At 39.9% G+C, this 22,641-nt stretch overlaps 1 protein-coding gene across 3 annotated transcripts; it reads right to left on the bottom strand.

Moving 5' to 3' along the window:
* Positions 1-44: 44 nt before the first annotated feature.
* Positions 45-17,736, bottom strand: LOC101620557 (chromosome unknown open reading frame, human C2orf49). 3 transcript variants are annotated; one of them, XM_012727556.1, is made up of 5 exons: positions 17,607-17,736; positions 15,773-15,939; positions 13,752-14,127; positions 12,323-12,397; positions 45-434 (listed from the first exon to the last, which is right to left on the bottom strand). In XM_012727556.1, the coding sequence occupies exons 1-4, from the start codon at positions 17,703-17,705 to the stop codon at positions 12,341-12,343; spliced, it is 699 nt and encodes a 232-aa protein (XP_012583010.1). In that variant the 5' UTR covers positions 17,706-17,736; the 3' UTR covers positions 45-434; positions 12,323-12,340. The 3 variants fall into 3 exon arrangements, with proteins under 3 accessions (XP_012583010.1, XP_012583011.1, XP_004686245.1); XM_012727557.1 differs by lacking the exon at positions 45-434 and adding an exon at positions 9,367-12,151; XM_004686188.2 differs by lacking the exon at positions 45-434 and having other exon boundaries at positions 12,184-12,397.
* Between the last annotated feature and the right edge of the window lie 4,905 nt (positions 17,737-22,641).

Here is a 22,641-nt window from a genome sequence, read left to right as displayed (position 1 = left end):
CCTGTCATACCTGTGTGAAGAGCAAGTTCTGGTGGGTCGAGCCAATTTCAGTGAAATTTCTTCACACCTTTCATTTAAAAGAAACCTTTCTGTCAGCACTGCAACCTCTTCCTTTATATCTTTTCTCTGCTCTCTCTCCCATATTCTCTTTCTCTTGCAATATAATATTTTGCTTTGATGCCAAAACCTAAGCTCCAGAAAGTGAGTAGAAGAATAGGAGCTAATTGAATGTGAAGGAGGTTTAGGGTCACTATTCATGGCCGAGCTCTGGGCTTCCCCACTGTCACAGATCCATGTCTTAGGCTGACCTGTCTTCTCTTCCATTATGGGAAAGATTGTAGAAGGTAACAGCACCTGAAGCACATACGACATATGTTCCTATGTCTCAATATCCGAGCAATGTAGAGCATACAGGAAACCTTCAGCACTTGTTTCTGAAAAGATAAGAAAACAGTCAACAAAAAGGGATGGAATCATTGCTATAAAATAGCACTCAGAGCCCCTAGCTTGACAACAGTCCGCAAAGCCATCTGGGAGTACCCAGCCTGCAACTGGAAAGCGCAGCACCAGTTCATGAGATCTGACGGTGCACAGTTCTCATTTTAGGACAATAACAAAAGTGACTCTTAATCTTTAGTTTTCTAAAACCATGCAATTTTCATTTTCAACCAGGATCAAATCACAGGTGGTACAACAGAAAAATCTGGTGGAAATCAAGTCCTACCTGTGCTGAGCAGATGTGAAGTCAGTTTCTTAATCTGAATCATAGTCAATGTGATAAAGTCTGACACAGGTCTTCGGGGTTTACAGTTGGTTTGTAGCCATGGTTTAAAAGGCCTAATTCCAGCCCTCCCTGGTGGCGCAGTGGGTTAAAGCACAGCACTGAGAGGCTGAGGCCACTTCCGCATGAGTTCGATTCCCACCTGCCCCGGAGGTGACCACATGGCATGTCAGACCTCCCCTGACCCAGCCGCTGCTCCCCTCAGCAGTGTACTTCGTAGATCTGCCTGTTCTACTCCCCACTCTGTCTCTGGTGAAGCCTCTCACCAGCCCTGAGCCTCTGGCCTGTACCCCAGTTCTGTATGAACAAATAAATAGATCTTAAAAAAAAAAAAAAAAAGGCCTACTTCCAAGGCCAGCAAGGGAGTGGGTGGAGAAGTCAGAGCAGGAGGGAAGAGCACAGGGAGGCATGGTGGTGGTGCAGTTGATACGGAGAACTACAGGGACGATACCTGAAGGGGTAAAACCAATGACCGCAAAAATGAACAATGATGTAAGAGACTATTTAGAGGGAAAAAAAACATGAAAAGCAAAAAAAAAAAAAATCTTCCCCATGTTTTGCCATGGTTCATAGTATAAAAGTAAAAGCATTCCTAACTTTTTCATGGAATACCTTACCCATTCTTTAAATGACAGACTCGTATTCCACACTAGAATTCAACCTCAAAGACTGGGGGATTTCCCCCCTCGAAAGTAACTCCTATTGGACTAATCCTCCCTTGCATAGCAATTGTTTTTGACATTCTCTATTACTATTTTAACTTTAAAGACACTGGACAATGATCAAAGGCAGGAAGACTGCAAGAAGAGACACTTGGCAAGAAGAGAATAGCATTGGATGGATTTCCCATTTTTATGGCTTTTATCCAGAGGCAAGTCCCTGTAGGGCAGCTAAATCTGTTAGAAAACCTGCAGTCTTACTGACTGGAAGAGCCAAAGGCCAGGGATTTGAACAAGCAGCCTTTCAAGTAAGAGGGAAAACACTAGAAAAAAGAATCCCAAGTTCTTTGTATGAAACCCCTGTTAAGTCTCGGATTGACAACTGAACTACAGCTACATATAAAAGATTCCATGCAACCCAGTCAAGGTTCAGAGAACTGCCTGAAATGGCAGAACTCAGTTGCTCATCTTCCCAGTGAAACAACCACTTAACTGGGTAAAATTAGAGAGATAGATTGAATAACAAAAAGTCTGAAAATTTCCCTAAAGGCAATCAGCAAATGGAGAGATATTTTTTCAGGAAAATCTGTGACCAAATATCAAGAGAGACAGTGAAAGTCTGTCGGGTTTGAGCCAAGGCCTGATTCTACTCTAACCCCAGCACTTTTACAGACTATTTCATAAGATGCAGCTTTCCCAGAAACCAACATGACATATCTTAGGAGGCCTCATGTCAGTAGGAGACTGACTCTGGCTCCTTTGGGGGGGAACAGAGGGAGCATTTGTAGGCACAGGACGGATGTTTGAAATCTTTGGTGCTGAGACTTTCGAGGGCCCTCAACTCGTTGGTCACTCCATGGGGGACCTTCGAGTATTCCCCACACAGAGTTAGAACTACTTCATCACAGTATCTACAGCCAAGTCACTGGTCTTCAGGAATTGAAATTTCGCTTGGTATATTAAAGTCAAGCCCCTTTTTTCCATCTCTGAAGTTTTTCTGTCCTGCTTAGTCCTGCCTACACTTAGAATCAACCTGATAGTGTGATCATAGCCAAAACACTTTACTTTTCTAGTAAACACCCTATTCATATGCACATGCTCCTTGGGAATGTCATAGTTTGAAATTGAAAAATGAAGCTCAAGATGCTGCTGGAACTTCAGATTCTCAAGGGGAAATGATGAGGACAGGTCACTGCTGCTGGTGCAGCAGAGAGGTGCAGGCACCATTGGCGTGAGCACCACAGTCTTTCAGAGTTTGGAATGATCAAACTCACTCTGGTGAGATCTTTCTCAACTTTTGCTACGACTCTCTCCTTGTTGACTATCATGCACTGATTTGGGGGATCAGGAAAGAGGACTAGAGACATCTTTGCCCTATTTTTGTAAATGATAAGGAGTAGAGGAAGGAAGAACGTGGGAGTGTGGCTTGCTAAATGAATAGCCTGCCTCTAAAAGTCGTAACCATAAGTGCACATATAACTCAGGCTGGCCCAAAAGGAAAAAAAATATTCTCTCACTCAAAAGATAAATGAATAAAAAATCATAACTGAGGGTGTTTCCTGAGGCTTTGAATGAGCATGTCTTCCTACAGAGCTGATTTCATTGTCTCTGCCACGCGTCTGTGTACCCCAAAGCAGAGCGCCTTCCAAGTCACTTCTTGCATTTCTTTCACCATCCTGGGAATGTAAATTGTAGATACAAATCTGTATGGCAATCAGCTGACTAGCTTCCTGCCTCCGCCCCATGGCATCCCTTCTTCCTTTCCCTTTCCTACACTTGCTTCCTATTTTCCTGTTCTTTCTTCTTTTTCTTTCCTTCATCCCTCAGCAGTACTTGTTTACTTCTAATTAACTTACACCATGTGGGTTTTCTGTCATGAGGGGCACAGGGTTTTGACTTCTTTGTTGAGGGAGGTCATCAAGAAGACATGACTCCAATTAACCCACAAAGTTGGACCCAGGCAATTGTTTAGGTCCTCATCAACCCACCCTAAAATGTGTGTAGTTTGCCTTCCCTGGTCCCTGATACTGCCCCAAGGATACAGCTCTGAGATTGTACTATTGTGTTGAGACCATCTGGTCTTTCCTGGTAGCCTAGGAGTTAAGTTTCATCATTATCAAGATGATCTGAGACTATCTAGATGGTGTATATGAGTAAATCTAGCCAAGGCCTCGTATTTAGATTTTATATAACTTTCAAGATTTGGTGGGTGGTATGGAAAACTACTTATTTTGCAACCACCCAAGACAAGACTCATAAGTTCTTTTATTAAAACTGTTACCAGCCCCCCCCCCCACCCAGTGGTGCAGGGATTAATTCTCAGTGCTAAAAAAGGAAAAATAAATGTCTTAGTGCCATCAAGCTATTGCCAGCCACAGCAGCATGACTTCTATCCCTGCTTAGGGTGCTGACCCACATGGCACAGCAGACCTCTCCTGTCCCACCCGCTGCTCCCCTCAGCAATATATTTCAGTAGATCTGCCTGTTCTGCTCCCCACACTGCCTCTGGTGAATTCTCTTACTCCACCACACCTCTGGCCTACGTGCCAGCTCTTACATACATAAATAAAAATAAATCTTTAAAAATTAATAGCAATAAAATAAAACTCTTTAAAAATAAAAAATCTGCCACCTACCAATCTGCAGTGATCTCTTCCTGTCCCCCATGATGGGAGCTGGCTGAGGAGCTCCCCAGGTTGCAACCCAACACTCCACATCAATCACCTGAACCCCAGCTCAGTTTCAATGAAGCATCAGACAAAATGGCCTGCTCCCCTGGGTTCTGTGCCTTCTGATTGTTGCCTTCATATTTAGTTCTTCAGTGCTTTTACAATTTTTTAGAAGCTATTTCTCCAGCAGACCTCTTTTTCATATGTAAGAAAGCAGAGCAAGTTTTTATCCCCTAATGTTCAACATGAGAAAACCTAACTATAAATATTGTGATTTCCTCTTGTGACAGCCTGCACTATTAAGACTTGCATTTGTTTTATCTATTTTGATGTTCTAAACTTTGTTTTGACTTCATAACTTCCTTATAGGAAAAAACAATATACTAAATGTATTACAATAAATTATATACATAAACTGTGTAGCAATGCTTAATGCTTAAAGTATAAAATTTTAAATAATCTACTTTCAACCCAAACCATGAAAACCCAGTCACTGAAGTAACTGAAAAAACTATTTCCCTTATGCAGAATCACCTCGCAAGGATCTCAAACACAGCAAGTGGCTCAGTAAATGCGTCTGTGCCCGTGAGAACCGGAACTAGATTGGTAAATTCTCTCTCCATGTTGTCCTCATGAAAGCTTAATCTCTGGAAAAACCTTTTAAGAATTTTGCCTTTTGGGCCCTCCCTGGTGGTGCAATGGGTTAAAAGCACAGCACTAAGAAGCTAAAGCCATGTCCACATGAGTTTGAACACCGATCACCACCTGGCCGGGAGGTGACACAGGGTGTGGCAGACCTCTCCTGATCCTCCCGCTGCTCCCCTCAGCAGTGGATTTCAGTAGATCTGCCTGTTCAGCTCCCCACTCTGTCTCTGGCGAATCCTCCTACCACCCCTGCACCTCTGGCCTTTACCCCAGTTCTGTATAAATAAATCAATCTTTAAAAAAAAAAAAGAATTTTGCCTTTTAAAATGCAAAAAGAACTCAGTGTGACTGGGAAGCAAATTTCATAGGCTGGCAGGGCAAATCCTTTTCATCAACAAAGATGAAGCCTAGGGTACATGGAGCACACATCATTGACTCCCCACAAATCGCCATAGTCCAATCTATAAGCAGGAGGCTACCACTAGCCAAAAATCATCCAAGTAAAGCCAAATTCCCTTGAGATAACAAAATAGATACACTAAAGCAGAATAAATGTGGTATTGTCATCTATCAATCTTATAATTGTATATGTAAATACAGCTCTCAATCACCTTTAGTGGTACACATTCAGACCTAAGGGCACCCCTCATTACCTGGTCATTAAATGAGAGATGAGAGGACTCAGGTAAGATAGTAAGTCTAAGGTAAAAATACAAAGAAAATTTGTGACTAAAAGATATGACTGAAACTCACCTACTGGCCAGAGGAGGAAATGGAAGCCCAGAAAGCCCAAGGTTTAACTCAAAACTAGAGGCCAACGCATTGGAACTCAGACTCCCAACTCCCAGTCCATTAGCATTTTTGAGGGAAATTTTCTGATGGCAATGTAAAGTCAGCTGCTGTACATTTTAATACTATTCACCTCTCTTTTCTTTTAATTAGCAAACTGACTGCCTTCATAAAGGACAAGTTGGAAGCATAATATGCTTTATTTCAGGGGGCTGGAGGCGGTGGGAGGCCAGAAAGGGCACTATTTCTAGCCTAATAGAAAAAAGCAAGAGACCTAGGTTTTACTCACCACTCTGCCCCAACTAACTGATTTCAGAGAAAATACCTCCTCTCTCTGGGTGCATTTCCTCTTCATAAAATCAGAGTGCTGGATTAGACTGTTTCAATCTGAATGACCTCCACCAGAAAAAAGCTAGAAAAATCCATAATTTCAATGATTTAAAGCATTTGAGGGCATTGTATCTAAAATAAAACAAATTTTCTTATACATATAGGGGGCAAATGCCATCTTAAACAGAGTTTTACTGAAACACAGAGAAGAAATCGCCCAGTGTACATGCCAAAATAAATGAACAAACTAAAAGGAAATAAGAACAAATAAAACTGCTACAAAAAAAAAAAAAAAAAAAGGGGTAGCTTTATCTCCAGAAAACTTTAGCAGGAAACAATTGGAAGGAAATGAACAAAAACAAACAAAACAAAACAATGGCAGCCATTACCTTGATCTGTAATTTGTATATTCCCCTTTTCTCCAGACTTGGTTGGAACCTTTCATGCCCTTCTCTATGGATCCCCATCAGAAGGTGCCTTAGCTTTGTGCAAGATTTCAGGCCTCAGCAGGCCACTTCAGGCCAACCCCATTTGGCTTAGTATTTACCCATCAGATGAATAACTTAGGTATTTTATTGGGAAACTTTACCCTTTCTTCTCTTCTATGCATGGTAATCCTATGAAAGTTCCTTCACACTAAGTTTTCTCTGCCTTGGGCCCAATCCCTTTCAAGCATGCAAATCGGAATCCCAGGGTATCCTGCAGTCTGTATGTGCTAACATAGTTGATAGTTTTTCCCATGGGTTAATAACTTGCAGCTGTTGTGATGTATATCAGAGTTGAAAATTAAGGACATAATAATTGGGGGCCAGGTTTCTCAGTGTGGGGGTAGGAGTTTACAGAGAAGCAAGGAAGTCTAGAATGCTCAATATTGTAATGGATTAAGAGGTGATGAATCCAAGTTCAGCTTACTATAAATATGTTTCCAGAAATATTTAGTTATGTATATATGCAGGGGTTAACACACAAATGTATGTCCTTGTGTCCTTGTTCTGTCAGTTGAGAAGAGCTGGAAGCAATTATACTCAAGTACTATGAGCATATCTAGAGCCCAGATCTTGGTTTCTATTTAGTAAAAGGAACCAAGTTTCCTTGGAAAAAGACTGAGTCTAGAATGAGGCCAGGATATATACAAATGACCCCAGAAGATCTTGCAGTACTGAAGTGCTCAAAAGAAATCACGTCTGTGAGACAAATCAAAGGGATACAGAAGCCAACGTTTTCAATGGTTGAAGCTAAAACAATGAAAAAGAAAACCACTCATGATCCTGAGTCAGCTATGTGGGCTGGTCTCCCCTAGGACATGTATGAAGTTACCACCACTGGACAGCCTGTCAGGGATGGCTCACTTCTGGTGGGCGGTGCTGGCTCTCATGTGGGATCTATTTTTTAGTAGCTTTTTCATGTGGCTGCCACAGGGGTCCAAGAATGAGAGTAGAAGCATTAAATCAAAGCACAAGACCAACCATATGTGAGTGGTGGGAAACAGACTTCACCTATGATGGGAATAATAAAGGTAAGTCACTACTTAACATCTACAAGCAGGATGCTTTCCCCAAAAGCTCTTCATGACTCTCCTTAAAACATGATCTCCTCATACACAAAAATCAACTCAAAGTAGATTAAAGATCTGGACATAAGAACAGAAACCATAAAATACCTGGAAGCAAAGATGGGCCAAACACTACACGACATACCCACTTCAGCAACATTTTTAAAGATATAGCACTGAGTGCAACGACAGTGAAAGCAAGGATAACAAGATGGGACTACATCAAGTTAAAGAGCTTCTGTACAGCAAAAGAGACATTACAAAAGACAAACATCCCACAGATTGGGAAAAAATTTTCACACAAAACTAGCGATAAAGGATTGATCACAAAGATATAAAGAACTGATGAAACAACAAAAATAAACAACACCATCAAAAAATGGGTAGAAGAATAAAAAGATACTTCTTCAAAGAGGAAATGCAGATGGCCAACAGCATGTGAAAAAATGTTCAACATCACTTGTAATAAGGGAGATGAAAATTAAAACCACGAGATACGTCACCTCAGTAAGAATGGCACATCTTAAAAAACTAGCAACAACAAATGTTGGCAAGGATGTGGAGAAAAAGGAACTCTCCTGCACTGCTGGTGGGAATGCAAACTAGTACAACCACTATGGAAAACTTTTTGGAGGTTCCTCAAACTGCTAAACATGGAGCTTCCATATGACCCAGCAATTCCACTCCTAGGTATCTACCCAAAAGACACGAAAACACTGGTTTAAAAAGACACCTGCACCCCCATGTTTACTGCTGCTTTATTTACAATTGGAAAGACAGGGAAACAGTCCAAATGCCCAAAAGTGGATGACTGGACTAAAAAGATGTGGTACATATGCACAATGGAATATTACTCAGCAACAACAACAACAAATAAGCACATGCCTTTTGCAGCAACATGGATGGAGCTGGAAAAGATCCTGCTTAGTGAAAGAAAGGAAAAATACTGGATGGTTTCACTCATAGCAGGAGTATAACGGACCAGGCAAGAAAATAATAATAATGAACAGCTATATACCAGAGACAGTTTATGGGGGTGGAGTGGGGAATGGGATCAAAAACAGCAGCGGGAGGGAAGTGCACTGGACTATGGTGATGGCACACGGGTGATTTGGTGATGGGAAGCCTAAAGGGATTACAACTGAGTTGGAAAAATGCACAAAATGATGTAAAAATAAACTATTACAAAAAAAGAATCTCAAAAAGGTTTTCCCTGATATATTTAATGCAGCACCAAACCCTACCTCTTCCATCCTTCACTATCTCATGTCATTGCTTGTCCTGTCATGATTTCCCATTATTTCCGTTTATGTCTGCATTTTCTATAGAAACAGGAATTTGATTCACATCTTTATTTTTGTCACAATAGGGCACCAAGTTTAATAGCAACTAACAGAGAAGAGCACTTTAGTTATTAAAAGCACTTAGTGAGATAATCCAAAAGGAAATAAGAATGTTATTCTTTTCTGCAGACAAAAACTGAAGGACCTACTACTTAAGTTCAAGGTAGAAAGTTACATGTTTTTCTCATTTGTTAATTTAGTGCTACAACTAATTAGTCTCCAACATTAAGATACTAGTTTAGAAATGAACAATTTTTGAGATTACCCTAAATGCAAATAATCCTTTCAATCAAACCTCTGGATTGTCTGAGATTGCTAAGAAAACTTACATGGGATAGATTTGGGGACTTTGTTGCCATCCTCTAGTGTTGTAAGTTAACACATTAGTCTCTGTGGGATCAGGACATCCCACATATACCAAGACACTGGCCCCCTCCTCTTCATAGCTGGGGCCCCCAAATGTGGTTGGTCTGTTGAGATCATGCCTGATACCAGTCAATCCAGGTACACGGAAAATTGTAGCATGAACATTAACACTTTCGAATAGTTTATTCAAATAAAAAGAGCAAGCCACTCGTTATTTTTCCATTTTATTTTTTTATAAATGACAGACCAACTCAATACTTTTATTCAATTTACTTAAATAAGGATAAGGCTACTTAAAAGACTTACATACAAAAAAATGTACATTAGAAGGTTAAACTTTTCTGTCCTGTATTACAAAACCTGCACAAGCATTTAATAAAAGAGCACACTTAGAAACATTTTGACTATTTTGTAGCCTCTAAAAATTACTGAAGTTCCACAGTAGTAAGTAGAGGTAACAGTTATATACATGTCATTTAATCTACTGGCAGTTTTACTTAATGTAAGTTTTTAAAAAGTCATTGCTACTGAATGAGTCTAAAGATCATTTTAGAATTGTTTCTCAAAACTTAAGTCAACCAAAATATTATTTTAAATAATAATTAGAATTCTGAAGAATTTTAATAGTAGCAAAAATATTACGGCCTCATTGTAGTTGAACCAACTTTTCAAAGTGCCTGAAAGTTGTCTACATAAATACAGCTATTTTGATAAACTGTACTGCCTTTACAACCACGGGGAATCAACATGGTACCATGGTACTGTGGGGTCTCACAACTTTCCAGAATTCACATAGTAATCTTTGATCTTCAAATGTGAGGATCAGGGGTTAGCCTATCTTCACCCCTCAGTGAATGAGTAGGGTCAAGCAATGTAACTCACAAACCTAAGCCTGAAGCTTAGGATCTACAGAAAGGAAGAAGGAAAATGGAAGCAAATAAAGTGAAAATATGAAAAAAGAGGGTAAACAGAAAACAAGGTACACTACCTATGGCAGGAAGTGGTAAAGCACCCACTAACCATACCTCAAAGCCACTCACTGACTCAAATGCCATTCATGTGCCTATCCAGTAAGAAAAGCTGCTCATTTGAAAACAAAATCAAGAGTCACAAAGTTCACTCATGTTAATGAGTGAAGAGTATTCCAAAGTTTTCTGTTGTTCAAATCAAGACCTAACCTTTAAAGCACATCAAAGCAATACTTCAAAACATAAGATCCCTTCTGCTTCAGATTCCCATCATTCAGCAAGCTCATGTAAAGAAAATGTTTCAAGACGAGCTGCATCTATATACCTTGAGAAGGCACAGCCTTTTAAGTTGTTAGTATTATGTACTACGTAGTACATGCTTTAGTGCTTCTCCACATTTCTAACTCAAAATAGCTCAGTAAGATGCTGCTATATGAGCACTGATCTTAAATGTTTATAATTTAAACTTCAATTTGAAGCAACAATGTTACACAGTTCAGCTGTTAGCAACCTACTCTGTAAGTTAAATATACAAATTAAAAATTAATTTTATTGAATAACTAAAAATAAGTTTCCACTGACTTAAAACTGTCAAATGGCTAGCTCTCTCTTAACTAAGAGAGAAATACAGATGGAAGAAGAGGGGCAACTGAATATAAAATAGAATTTGTCATTCTACCCTAAAATCTGCACTTTAAAAATATCCCTTAACAAATAGTTATGTATAGAATCAGTTATCCTTCAACAATATTACATGAATCAGCCCTGCCGATAACTATATATTTATCAATTTAGCATAACATTAACAATTTATGCAACACTAGGTATGCATCAGTTGTGTCTTATATGTATAGATTTATAGTTTGGGAAAAGGTAGAATGACTGAAAACTGTAGGGCTCAAGTTTTAGTACAGTACTTATCTGCAGGGCTGAATTAATTTTTTGCAAGGCTAGTCAATAGCTGAACTAAAATGTCTGCTTTAACAAATCAAGAGAGGAATGAGACTCCTCTAAAAACTTGAAAAGGCAAATCTGAATTTGAGTATCACACAAGGGAGAGAGTATAAAGTATTCTTTGTACTTGGTTAGAAATACTTAACAGAAAAGAGCACACTAGGATTCATGAATACAAGGTTTACCTTATTTTCCCACTAACTTCCACTATACCATTGAAATGATAACACAAAATTTTATTAGATACTTGTGTGTGACAGCCCTGTAGCCAGTCCATGTCACACCAGCAGGGAGCCGCTTCCAGCTCGTCTGCTTGTTCTGCGTTCTATGCTCTGCAGTCTTTTCTGACATCAGTCTCTTCTCTTCTGCCTATTCCAGGTGGCAGTTGCCCCATTCAGGGCTATACTATACTTCCTGGATTCTGTCTGCCTTCTTCCTATCCTCTAAACTTTCTGCCATCCAGTATCAACTCTGACATGATTATCTTACCTGAAGAGTTTAAATTCAGCTTCATTTTGAATATATTAAACTTCTAGGAAGAAGTAACACATGAGCTCATAGAGATCAGACAGCTCTGGAAAAGGCAGGTAAGACGCTGGCATGACAACATCCTACAGGATGGGCTAGGTACTGGCTTAACCTACACTCATAATGTATCGTGTCTGCAACGACTCCAGGGAAGGAGTGACAGCAAGCACTGACCCCCTTTTGGTTTTTATGGGAAGAAGCTACATAAGCAGTTGAGAGAACAGCAATTTTATCTGTATATTCTGAGTAGTTTTCTGCCAGCGCTTCAAACATGCTTTTCTTGGTGAACCTCGAAGATGAGTTTGCTAATACTAAAGTATTGTAATGAACTGTTATATTCTTTTGGTTTGGAAAATAAAAACTAACTACTAGAATATCTGAGTTAAAAAGAAAATCTCATATTTCCCCAAAAACAGACTAATGCGAATAATTTCGAAAATGCACCAGGTGTTTTATAGCAGACTTGCAGCTGATGATTTGTTTAGAGCCAAGATAAATGACTTATACCCAGTCATTTGTTTGAAAAGAAATTCTTTCCTAGTCAGGGTGAGCAAGGCAAGTTTTTTTCTAAAAAGAGAGGGAAAGAGAGAGGAAGGATGGGGAAGGAGAAAAAAAAAACTTTAGTTTTTTTAAACCTAATTTTAAACCTCTTGTGAAAATTCCATAATAACTAGGATCTGTAAATACTGTCAATATATGTGAATTTGTCTGAAAAACTACAATTACGGTTATATTTACATTTTGGGAAACTCTCCTTCACGGCCATGTAACATGTTGTATCTTCCTCTTTGCTTCTGGGGGTTTCAGGTTATTCTGGAAAGACACAAAGATATATCAGTTTATACTTGCAGGAACATTAGAAATAACAGAAAAGAAGTGTTAAAACCACCCAGGTTTACTACTAATATGTGAATAGCTGATTACTCCTGCCACCTGGTAGAAAAAGATTTTTCGGGCTAGGGGAAAAAGCAAACTCCCTTGACTCCAATTTTTCTAGCTGTCGTTCTCAAATGTTTACACTTTCGAACCACCCAAGCAATTTAAACACACGTCCAAGCCGAGATAAGATCTTATCCCAGAACCAATGAAATCATAACTGATGGGAGGTGACAGGAATGAAACTCTGTTTTTTGTTTGGGTTTTTCAGAAGTTCTTCCAGGTGATTCTAAGGTTCATTCAGAATTGAAAACTGGCTGTTTCAGACCTGCTTCCTCCTTCCTTGCCCACTCTACTTAACTTCACAATCCAAGATCTTAGTAAGATTAAAAACAAATCACACCTGTGAAAGAATAAGAGGCCCCGGATAAGAAAAATGTTTAAGATAATGGGGGGACACTAAGGCTTACCTCTTTATTGCAGTATTTGAGATGTGCAGTATGCTTCCCATGTTTGGCCAACAGGCCCTCCTCTCTCCCACAGACTGACATAAGTATGAAGGCAGTGAGGTAGTGTAGGAAGTGTGTATTTTGGAGGCTAATAGATTTGAATATAAACCAAATCCTGGACATTTTTTACTCTGGAACCCTAAACAAAGTTTAAATCTCTAGTTTCTACTTCCTTCCCTGTAAAATGTAAACACTACTGTAGCAACTTTGTAGAGCTGCTGAAAGGATTCAATGGATTAATACAAGAACCTTGAGCTGGTCTGACAGTAGTTTTATATTTCCAGGGTCTACTACTTACACTGTTTGTTCGCTTGTATTTCCTTTAACACACAATTTGAAAATGACAGTCAGAGGGGCAAGAAAGTCTTGCCCCTCCATCATATGTAAGAAAAGAATCAATTGTGAACCAGGAAATGGATTCTCTCCAGACACTGAATCTGCTAGTGTCTTGATTTTGAATTTCCCAGCCTCCAAAAATATAATAAATGTATATGTTTCTTGAATAAAAGATACAAATGAGAAAACCCAGGAAAAGTACCTGAGACACTCGTTCAAGTTTTAAGCAGAAACAAACTGGGTGCACTTTAAAAAACATTAACTTATTTATCATCATGAATTTTAAAATTTCAAGGTTTAAAATTTCATGATATTAAATGTAAAAATAAGATAGACCTTTACACATTTCCAGAACAGCAGGTTAACACAAATAACCCACTTCAGCTAAAGCTGACCACTCAGAAGTCACTCATATCTCTCCTGAGCAGGAAAACACCCAGACTCACCACAGCCTCTGCTTCTTCTTTAGGAGCAGCGCGCTTTAACTTCACTGGAGTAGTTCCAACAGGGGACAAAGGTGGTGACTTCACAGGGCCCGAAGGACTTTTCCTATGCGTTAAGTCATGGTTCTGTTTAGTATCATTATTACTGTGTTCCATTTTATTGTTGGTAGGCAAGTTGGAAGACAGAATTAAGGGTGAAACACTTGAAGAGGAATTTGATAATTTTCTAAAGGCATTACTGGTAAAGCTTGCCTGAGCGGGAGGCTTGAGTCGATCATCATCACCATTCTCTGTCCTTTTCACTTTTATGCTTGTACTTGTTGAACTTCCATCAAATACAATGAGGGGTCTTTTCCTTAACCCATCCGCAGTGCTATTCCTGAAATCAAAGAGATGTAGTCATGAAAAATAACACCAGGAATGGCCAAACAACTCAAGCAGAACTCCAAACTAACCAATGATCCACCCCACCCCCCCCAAAAAAAACAATGTATTGACAAGGTTGTATTCTAAGTAGAACTACTGGAAATGAAATTTTCTATGTTCACTCTAAGTCACCAACTTATAGATAGGGTTATTTTAACCATGTATCAATTACTATTTAAAAGGGAGAGTACAGCTGTTTGAAAATTTTTAGATGTGGTCTGAATAGGCAGACCAAAGTAATGTCTTACTAAGCATCAACTTAAATAAACTCAAGATATCTATGGCAAAATCTGAAGAAGTACATAGCCTGTACTTGGTATGTAACAATCAAACTAAAGTGATGCTCAAACTAAACTGAAGGTGTTCCTAATAAAAGACTGTACACGTTGTATTCTTCAATCAGTCTCAGACTCTCATCATCTCCCCATTAAGTTTTCTCTTCATAACTACAAATTACTAAATGATATAGACCTACATGTTCTCTCCTTCCCCCAAGATCTCACTCATCTTCTCTTACTGTACATAGTACATTATCTGTAAGTATTATACAAAAAATCTTTTTAAAAAAATTGATCAATTTAATAAAATAGACACAGAATAACTCACTCACTTACTTAGAGCTCTTAAGACACACTGTCTTCATTAACTAACCAGCTACACTGACAAACCAAATGCAACTTTCTTTAAAAAATAAAATTCATTTGCTTGTGGTTTGATGAAAATTTTTATGAAATTTCAACATGTTTAAATAGTGTTCCTGAAGCTATATTACAGTCTCTTCTGTATCATTCAAGGTCCTTAAAATCTTACATAAGCCTACTTTTTTCTCACAGTTCAGCAAATTCTGTTTGATCTACATGAGTGTATAAAAATATCTACAAAAATACATCTAGATGCCAACCGCTTCTTACCAAGTTCACTACCTCAGTCAAAGCTGGATTACAGCACAGCCATCAATCTGGTTTCCCTGTTTCCACCTTCTCCCAGCCCCCATTGTAAATCATTTCCCAATAAAACAGGCAGAGTGTACATCAGAGGTCGTTGCCACTCTACTCAATATCCAAAGGTTTTAATCTCAGAACAAAGCCAGTTCTTAACAAAGGCTTACAAAGCTCTATAAGAGCTAATAACCTCCTCCTACTCACCTCCAACAAACCTCTTCCACCTGATTCTCTCTACTCCAGCCATAATGGCCTCTGTTGTTCTTGGTTTGTGATGAGCCTATTCCAGGTTCTTGCCTCCTGCATGGAATGCTAACTTGCTCTATACTTCATAAATTCCTTCTCCTGAAGTGTTATTTTCCAGTGATGTTTTTCCTGGCCCTTATACCTAAATTGTAATTCCTCTTCCTGCTTTACTTTTCTCTTTAGCCTTTCTCATTATGCAAATACCACAAATTCTACTTACCTTTTTAATTATGTTCTCACAATTAAAATAAAAACAAGAAATTATGTCAATTTTATTCACCGCTATAAGCACAGTGCTGGTGTTCAATAAGTGCTTACATGATTTTTTTTTTAATCTACATTAACTTGAGGTAATAAAGTAAAAGCAAAAGTGTTTAGTCATGTTGGGTGAAAACAAACATTAAGAAGTACCTTTTAGTTTCATTTTTTATCTCATGTTGTTCTCTTTTCTTTTCCATCATTTTCCCCCATCTATTCTTTGGCAAATCTCTCTGAGGCAATGGTATGGCATGCTGGACATAAAGGTCAGTAAGATTGTCTTTGTTTATTCTTTTGTCATTTTCAACAGCTATGTTCTTCTGTGGGAAAGGAAACAAAAATCAACTTCAAAACGTCTTTCATTTTAATAACCCATTATCTACCTAAAAAGGCAAGACATTACCTCTTAAATAACAAAATAAAAAACAACTAGATATACGTTCTTGCTGTAAGATACTGCAAGAAGCATCATTACAAACAGGTTAATTTCTGCTACTATTAAGTGTAGCCTCTTCTTAAAGATGATGATCATCTGTCCTCATTGTGCCAACGACTGCTGTCCACAACTGCTCAGCCAACACAACAGCCTGAAGCCATTTCCAGTAACAAATATCATTCTAAACTATGAAAGGAAAGGGAAACTTCCCCAAGCCAGACAAAAGAAAGCTAACAATTGTGGGCCCTCTCTGGTGGCAAAAGAGGTTAAAGTGCAGCACTATGAAGCTATACCAGCCATCGCAGCAAGAGTTGGATCCCAGGCCCCCGAGGTGACCAACATGGCGAGGCAGACCTCTCCTGACCCACCGCTGCTCCCCTCAGCAGTGTACTTCATCAGTCTGCCTGCTCTGCTCCCCATCTGTCTCTGGTGAAGCCTCTCACCACCCCTGTACCTCTGGCATGCACCCAGTTCTGTATGAGTAAATAATAAATCTTTTAAAAAATTTTTTTAAACGCACAAGTTTTATATACTTTTTGTCATACTGTTCATTTTCATTATTAGTTTTCAACCTGTACTCACTCACAGGTATGGGTAAACACTGGGTTTCTCTTCCTCAACCTTCCCAAAGAATTCATGGGTGGGTTATTTCTGGAAGCACTGCTCCAAGGCAGTGGCTCTCAAAGTGTGAACCCTGGACCAGCATCAACAGCTTATTAAAAATTAAATTTCTGGTCACACTTCATACCTATTGAATCTGAAACTCTGGGGATGAAATCCAGTTATCTGTATTTTCACAAGCTTTGGGGTGACTCTGTACCTAAAAAGTTTGAGAACCACAGGTGATGGATAACTGAAGTCACTAAAATGATGTATTTTCGTAGGGGGGCTTGAAAACAATTTAAGAATACAGAAGAGAACACAACAAAACATGCTACATGAACCCCCAAGAAGTAAATAAATCACTTTTTCCTTCTTTGGCCTTCTTGTTTTCCACCCACTGTCTGAGGTTACGTCAGCTGAAAGCAAGCACCCTTTACAGAGGGTCGCAGGAACTCACTTTTTTCCCTGGCTGCACCGCCCACCGATGGTGTAACCTAAAATAAGTCACTTCCAGTCTCTGGGGCTCGGCTTCGTTATCTTTAAATGAGGTTATGGAGAAGGGGCTATTTCTCAGATTCTTCCCAGCCAAGACAGCCCCTGATTATTACCCTTCGCTTATATTCTCTAAGCTTTTTCGCCAGGCCCTCACTTCCTCGGGTACTTGCTGACCACAACCGCGGGGACAACCTAGGTCGCCTCTTTCCAAGCCATCAGCCACCCAAAACAGATCGGTTCTAATTGCTAGGCATTTCTGACACTAAGGACGTCTCTTTTTCCGGAGAGAGGCCAAGGCGTGGGGACACAGGAAGATCTTGAGGGGTGGAGAGTGGAACAAACCGCAAGGAGGGGCGATGACCGGGGGAGTGTCCGTCGCCCCTGAGGATTAGTTGGGCGAGCTCAGGTCCGAGCACTTCTCCCAAACAGGCCCACCCGCCCGGTGCGTCCGACCTGCTCCAGGGTGAGGAGAAGGAACTCTTGGGACAGCAGCTCCGGGTGCAGCAGCAGCTCCGAGTCAGTGCAGCTGCGACCGCCCACATCCCCCGCCATCGTCGTCGCCAGGAGACCCTAGGTCGGCTACCCACAAGGCTCCGCGAAGGAAGTGTCCCGGAAGTGACGTAAGCGGACGGGGCTCGTGTCGTCGCTCTGGACGCGCCGCGCGTCTTACCTTGTCTCTCGCGGGGAGTCCGGGCTGAAGCTCTTGGGAGCAAACTCCCTGGGACTAAAAGAAGGAGCGAGATGTCGACTGAAGAAAGGACTGGCTTTGCAAGTGTTGCAGAGGAGAGGGGAAAGCGGAGTTCACGGAGCCGGCCGCGATGGTCGCGCTTTCTGTGACGTGCGGTGGCAGAGGCCAAAGGGATTCCCAGGGCAGCCTCGCGGGAGAGAGGCTGAGATGGCTAAACATGGCACTTGTCACGTCTGAAATTATCTTTTTTTTTTTTTTTTAACCTGTTCGTTTGACCTCTTTCTATTATGTAAGGCCAGGGACTTTCATTCTCTTAACCCCGGCATTGCTCACGTAGTAGGCACTCAGTGTTTGTTCCCTGATAATACTAACTGGCCTGCTCACTTATGAAAATAGTAATCAGCAGAGAAACGACGGTGACATCAGCCAAACGTTTATTAGACATTTAACTGTGTGCCAGGTACTGCATTTTACTTGGACTACCTCATTTCTTTGAAGTTGTTTTTAGGCATAAATAAATACACACACACCTATATATTATTCTCTCTATATAGAATTACATATATATTATAATATAGAATAATTATAGAATATATTTTATGTATATTCTCTCTCTTTCTCTCTCTCTCTCTGTATATAAGTTACTTGTCGGGTAAGGAAACAGACAGGGTAATTTGATCAATGTCAGAGGAGGAAGTAGCAAGACACAGTCAAAGTAGATTTCCCCTGCACTTAGAAAATATGATTGATTAAGCAGCAGGATGGTTTAAGCAAATTATTGTTTAAATATTGATCTAATCCCTCCTAATTCATTTACTAAGAAACCTTTTCTACTTTCATCTTTATGAAAGAGATACATCCCAAAGTATTTTACATATCTGAAATTTGCAGACATGTTCCAAATACTTAGAGTTTGCATTCTATCTGATGTATCATTTCACTGGAAATCATTGCATTATCTACAAAAAACATACAACTAAAATTGTACAGAAGAGAGATGTATTGGAAAATAAGTGAGATGCTAAATCAAAAAGACAAGATAAAACTGAAAAGTGCTTTGCAATTTTTCTTAATTGATGTATCTGATAATTTAGAAATTGAATTTCAGAGCTGGGTAGAAACTTAAGATACTCAATTCAGTTCTTTCATTTTAGTGCTGAGAAAATTGACTTGAAAGATTAAATGACTTATCCTAGGCTGAAGCCTGAATTACCTTCCAAGACTGGACCATTCCAAAATCCATGGACATCCAAATTGCATGTCCTAATTTGGAATTAAGTGTATGAGCTCTGTTGTGCTAGCATCATGGTATTCCATATTCAAAATCTGAATTGATTTTTATAATAATAATGAAGTGTGACTGGTCTTAATTATCCCATTTTTTGTTAACTGTCATCAAGGAGATGTTGATGTAGGTGGGAAAAAAATTGAGTTTCTTAAGATAAAATGTTATTACAGGTCTTTGTTGTATTCTTTCTCCTGGTGATTTCTTAGACTAATACTCTAATCTGAAGCCTCACATTCTTCATCAGTGAAAATGTTTTGTGGCAGGTAAGGTCTATATTTTTTTCTCCCTGTTCAAAGGTACCTAAAATTAATTCCATTTGTATTATGACCAATGGGGTCCCCTACCTGACTTGCATATCAGGTAATGACATCATGGACTTGAGATAAGAAATCAACTTTATATACCTCCTGTATTAAGAAAATAAATGAGGTTTTGAGGACCAGTGTTGAGATAAAGTTGTTGAATTTTATTGATTAAAAAGTAGGCTGGGGCAAAGAAATGTGGACTATAAAATGTATTAAGTCATGGGACTTTTTCATACATGAAGAAAAAAGACATATTCAGATATCTGGCATCTTGAAATTCTGTTGATGTGTCTCTCCTTTTTGGGTTGGGGCTGGGGATGTGGGGTGTAGCCCTTCTGCCGTCTCAGTTCCCAGCTAGCCTTGGAGCTCAGCTCAAGATTGTCTATTGTCAATAAAGCTTCAACCTTTGCTTTTTAAAGCAAGTGTCAGAAAAAAGTTCTTTCTTCCTTTCAGATATGAGACCAGCTTAACCACTTTGCCTCAGTTTCATTAAAACAATTCTAGGCAACTCTGAAGCAAAAATGCAGAATTGAGGGTGTCTTTTGAGACACACACACAAAAAATCAAGAGTTAGAGAGGAGGACTTAGAATGAGATTCTAACACTTTCCTTCTGCCTTAAAAGAAGAGACTATTTGTAATGCCTGTCCCCACTCCGTCCAGGGCAGAGCCTTGGAGGTTTCAGTGGGCCTGCTGTCTTTAATAATTGAAGTTTCTGATGTAGGAGGTTGGGGGGGTGGGTAAGGAGGAGATAATTTGTACTTCTAACAAGTCCTGACGTCATGTTTCAAATATGTCCAGGAGGAAGGGCCACCTCACAGTGTTTTCTGCCATATCACTGAGAAGGGAAACCATGTACTGTCCCAAACCCCCAAACCTGGCACTCAACATGATTGGATGGTCAGGCCTGGGAGCCCTGAAACCAAAATATTGAAAATAATACACCATAGTGGAAAAAGAACATCTCAAAAGCCTTGTAGGGAGCTGATGTCTTGCTTTCCTCCCCTTGGTACTTTAGAAATTCCTTTAGGGGAGAATGGGGATGGCCTTCTGTTCATAAGATTATTGTCACTGCAGCTGAATGGGGCCTGAAAATAGAAATAATGCTCGGTCACAGAAAACAATCCTACTCATTATATATTTGAGCTTGTAGGTGGCAAGTTTATTCCTACTTCAGTACTATCTCTGAGGATTATATAGTCGCCGTAATTTTTTACGTTTATAAGTAGTAAATACTATTTTTAGGTTTACTACTTTCCCCTTCATTCAAAGTTCACAGGGTTTTAGTCATCAACATCTTTATTTGGTATCTATCAATGAGAAGAAGAAATGGGAGGGAAAGCAACAAACACTGCCCAGCCTGGCTTGTCTCCCCACTAAATTCTAAATCTCTCTTGGACATCCACACATTGTTTTTGAATCTTCATGCAATGCAGGCACAGAGGAGGTACTTGATACATGTTTTAGGAATGAATATATTGAGACATCTGGGTTTTTGATTTGTTGGTAGTGTAATCTTTAAGATATTTATGTTTCAATAATTTTATCATTAGCTGTCAAAACTGTATCTAAGATTAGTTAAAATTAAGTAGTTTCAAAGTGAAGGTAACAGTTGAGAAAATACTTTTTGGGGACTTGTGTTTTTAGCTGTTTTGAAATGCACAATTCTGCTTTGCATTTCATTTCTCAATCCTTTCACAATCAATCAGATCATAATAAAGATGCATTTACATATTTAAACTATTGACTTCTGGTAAAAGTCCTTTCATAGGTCACCTCTTTCTTGAGCAACTTGAAATTGTTTCATCTTCGAATTCTCTGTACCTATTATGGTGCCTGGCAAATAGTATAAGAACAGTAAGCATGTACTGAATGAGTAAGAATAAACTGCTCTGTTAATCTCAAATACTTAACTGAGCTTTACTCTGGGGTTTATTTTTTGCCTTAGATCCTAGCCAGGTGGGAGATCCTTAGATTCTCCCACATATCCCCCTCTAGATCAGTGGTTCTCAGAACTGAGTGGGCACTAAAGTCACATAAAGAGTTTGTAAAAAATAGTTGACTAGGTCCCACCCCCATTGGGTCAGAGCCTAAGAACTGTCTTTCGGTGAGGTATGCATGTGGGCAAGGGGTACAAGCAAGATTGAAAAGATTAATTTTTAGTGGCTCTTTAACTTGTTTGGCATTGTTTTTCTTCCTTTGAAACAGACCAGGATAGAATCTGGTATCTGCCTCCTAGCTGGGGATCACAACTATGTTTTATAATCTGCAGGGGCTGGAAGAAAGCTGAGGCCAAGTCACTGGTGAGTTTTAAAGAGAGGGAAAAATCATTGACAATTATATATATATATATATATATGTATATGTGTGTGTGTGTGTGTATATATACATGATATATATGATTTTATATATATATATATGATATATGATAGTAAATGAGTGTGCACAACTCTGGAGCAACAGATTATCATGAAATTGGATTTTGGTTACCTAGGATTCCTCAGTGTGGCTTCACCCAAAGGAGTAACTAATGATGATTTATCATTTCCCCTCAGGAACTCCTTTTAGGCCCTGGGGCTCTCGGCTAGGTAAGGACCTAGTAGGTGGGCCATTTCTAGCCTACAATCCTTTTCAGCTCTGGTTAGAGAATGCCATCATCACATCAGCTGGCATCCTGGGTCTAGCTTTCCCAGAATTAATAGACCACTGATTGATTCATTCATTTTTTCACTCACTCACCAGGTTAAGTTCCCAAGTGCCTGCACTATGCTCAACCCAATTTTGGCATTTGAAACACGGGTGAGCAAATTGGGCAAGGTCTATGTTTACTGTGGCGGAGGGAAAAAATACATCATTATCACCACCACCATCACCACCAGACAATCCACTAACATTTGCTGAGCACCGACCCCCGAACCTGCAGTGTTCAAAGAGCTTGAAATGAATTAACTCCTTTTACCCTATGGGCCGCTCCAGGGGGCTGGCGCTGTTGACATCCCAGTAAACTGGAGGGAACTGAGGTTCAAAGGCGGGTCGCACCCTGGCCCGGTGGGTTTCCAGACCGAACGCAGGGAAAACCGGGGTGCAGGGCACCCGCCGGCAGGGACCCAGAGGCGCGGACATAGCCGCGCTCCCGCCCTCCACGGGTGCCGGGCGGCCGTCCCACGTGACGGGAAGCGGCGGCGGCGGGGTCGGACCAGCCCCGGAGC

This window comes from Condylura cristata, unplaced genomic scaffold (genome assembly GCF_000260355.1).
Source record: "Condylura cristata isolate star-nosed mole 26May11 unplaced genomic scaffold, ConCri1.0 scaffold00020, whole genome shotgun sequence".
NCBI lineage: Eukaryota > Metazoa > Chordata > Mammalia > Eulipotyphla > Talpidae > Condylura > Condylura cristata.
This window is presented reverse-complemented; position numbering and strand designations above follow the sequence as displayed.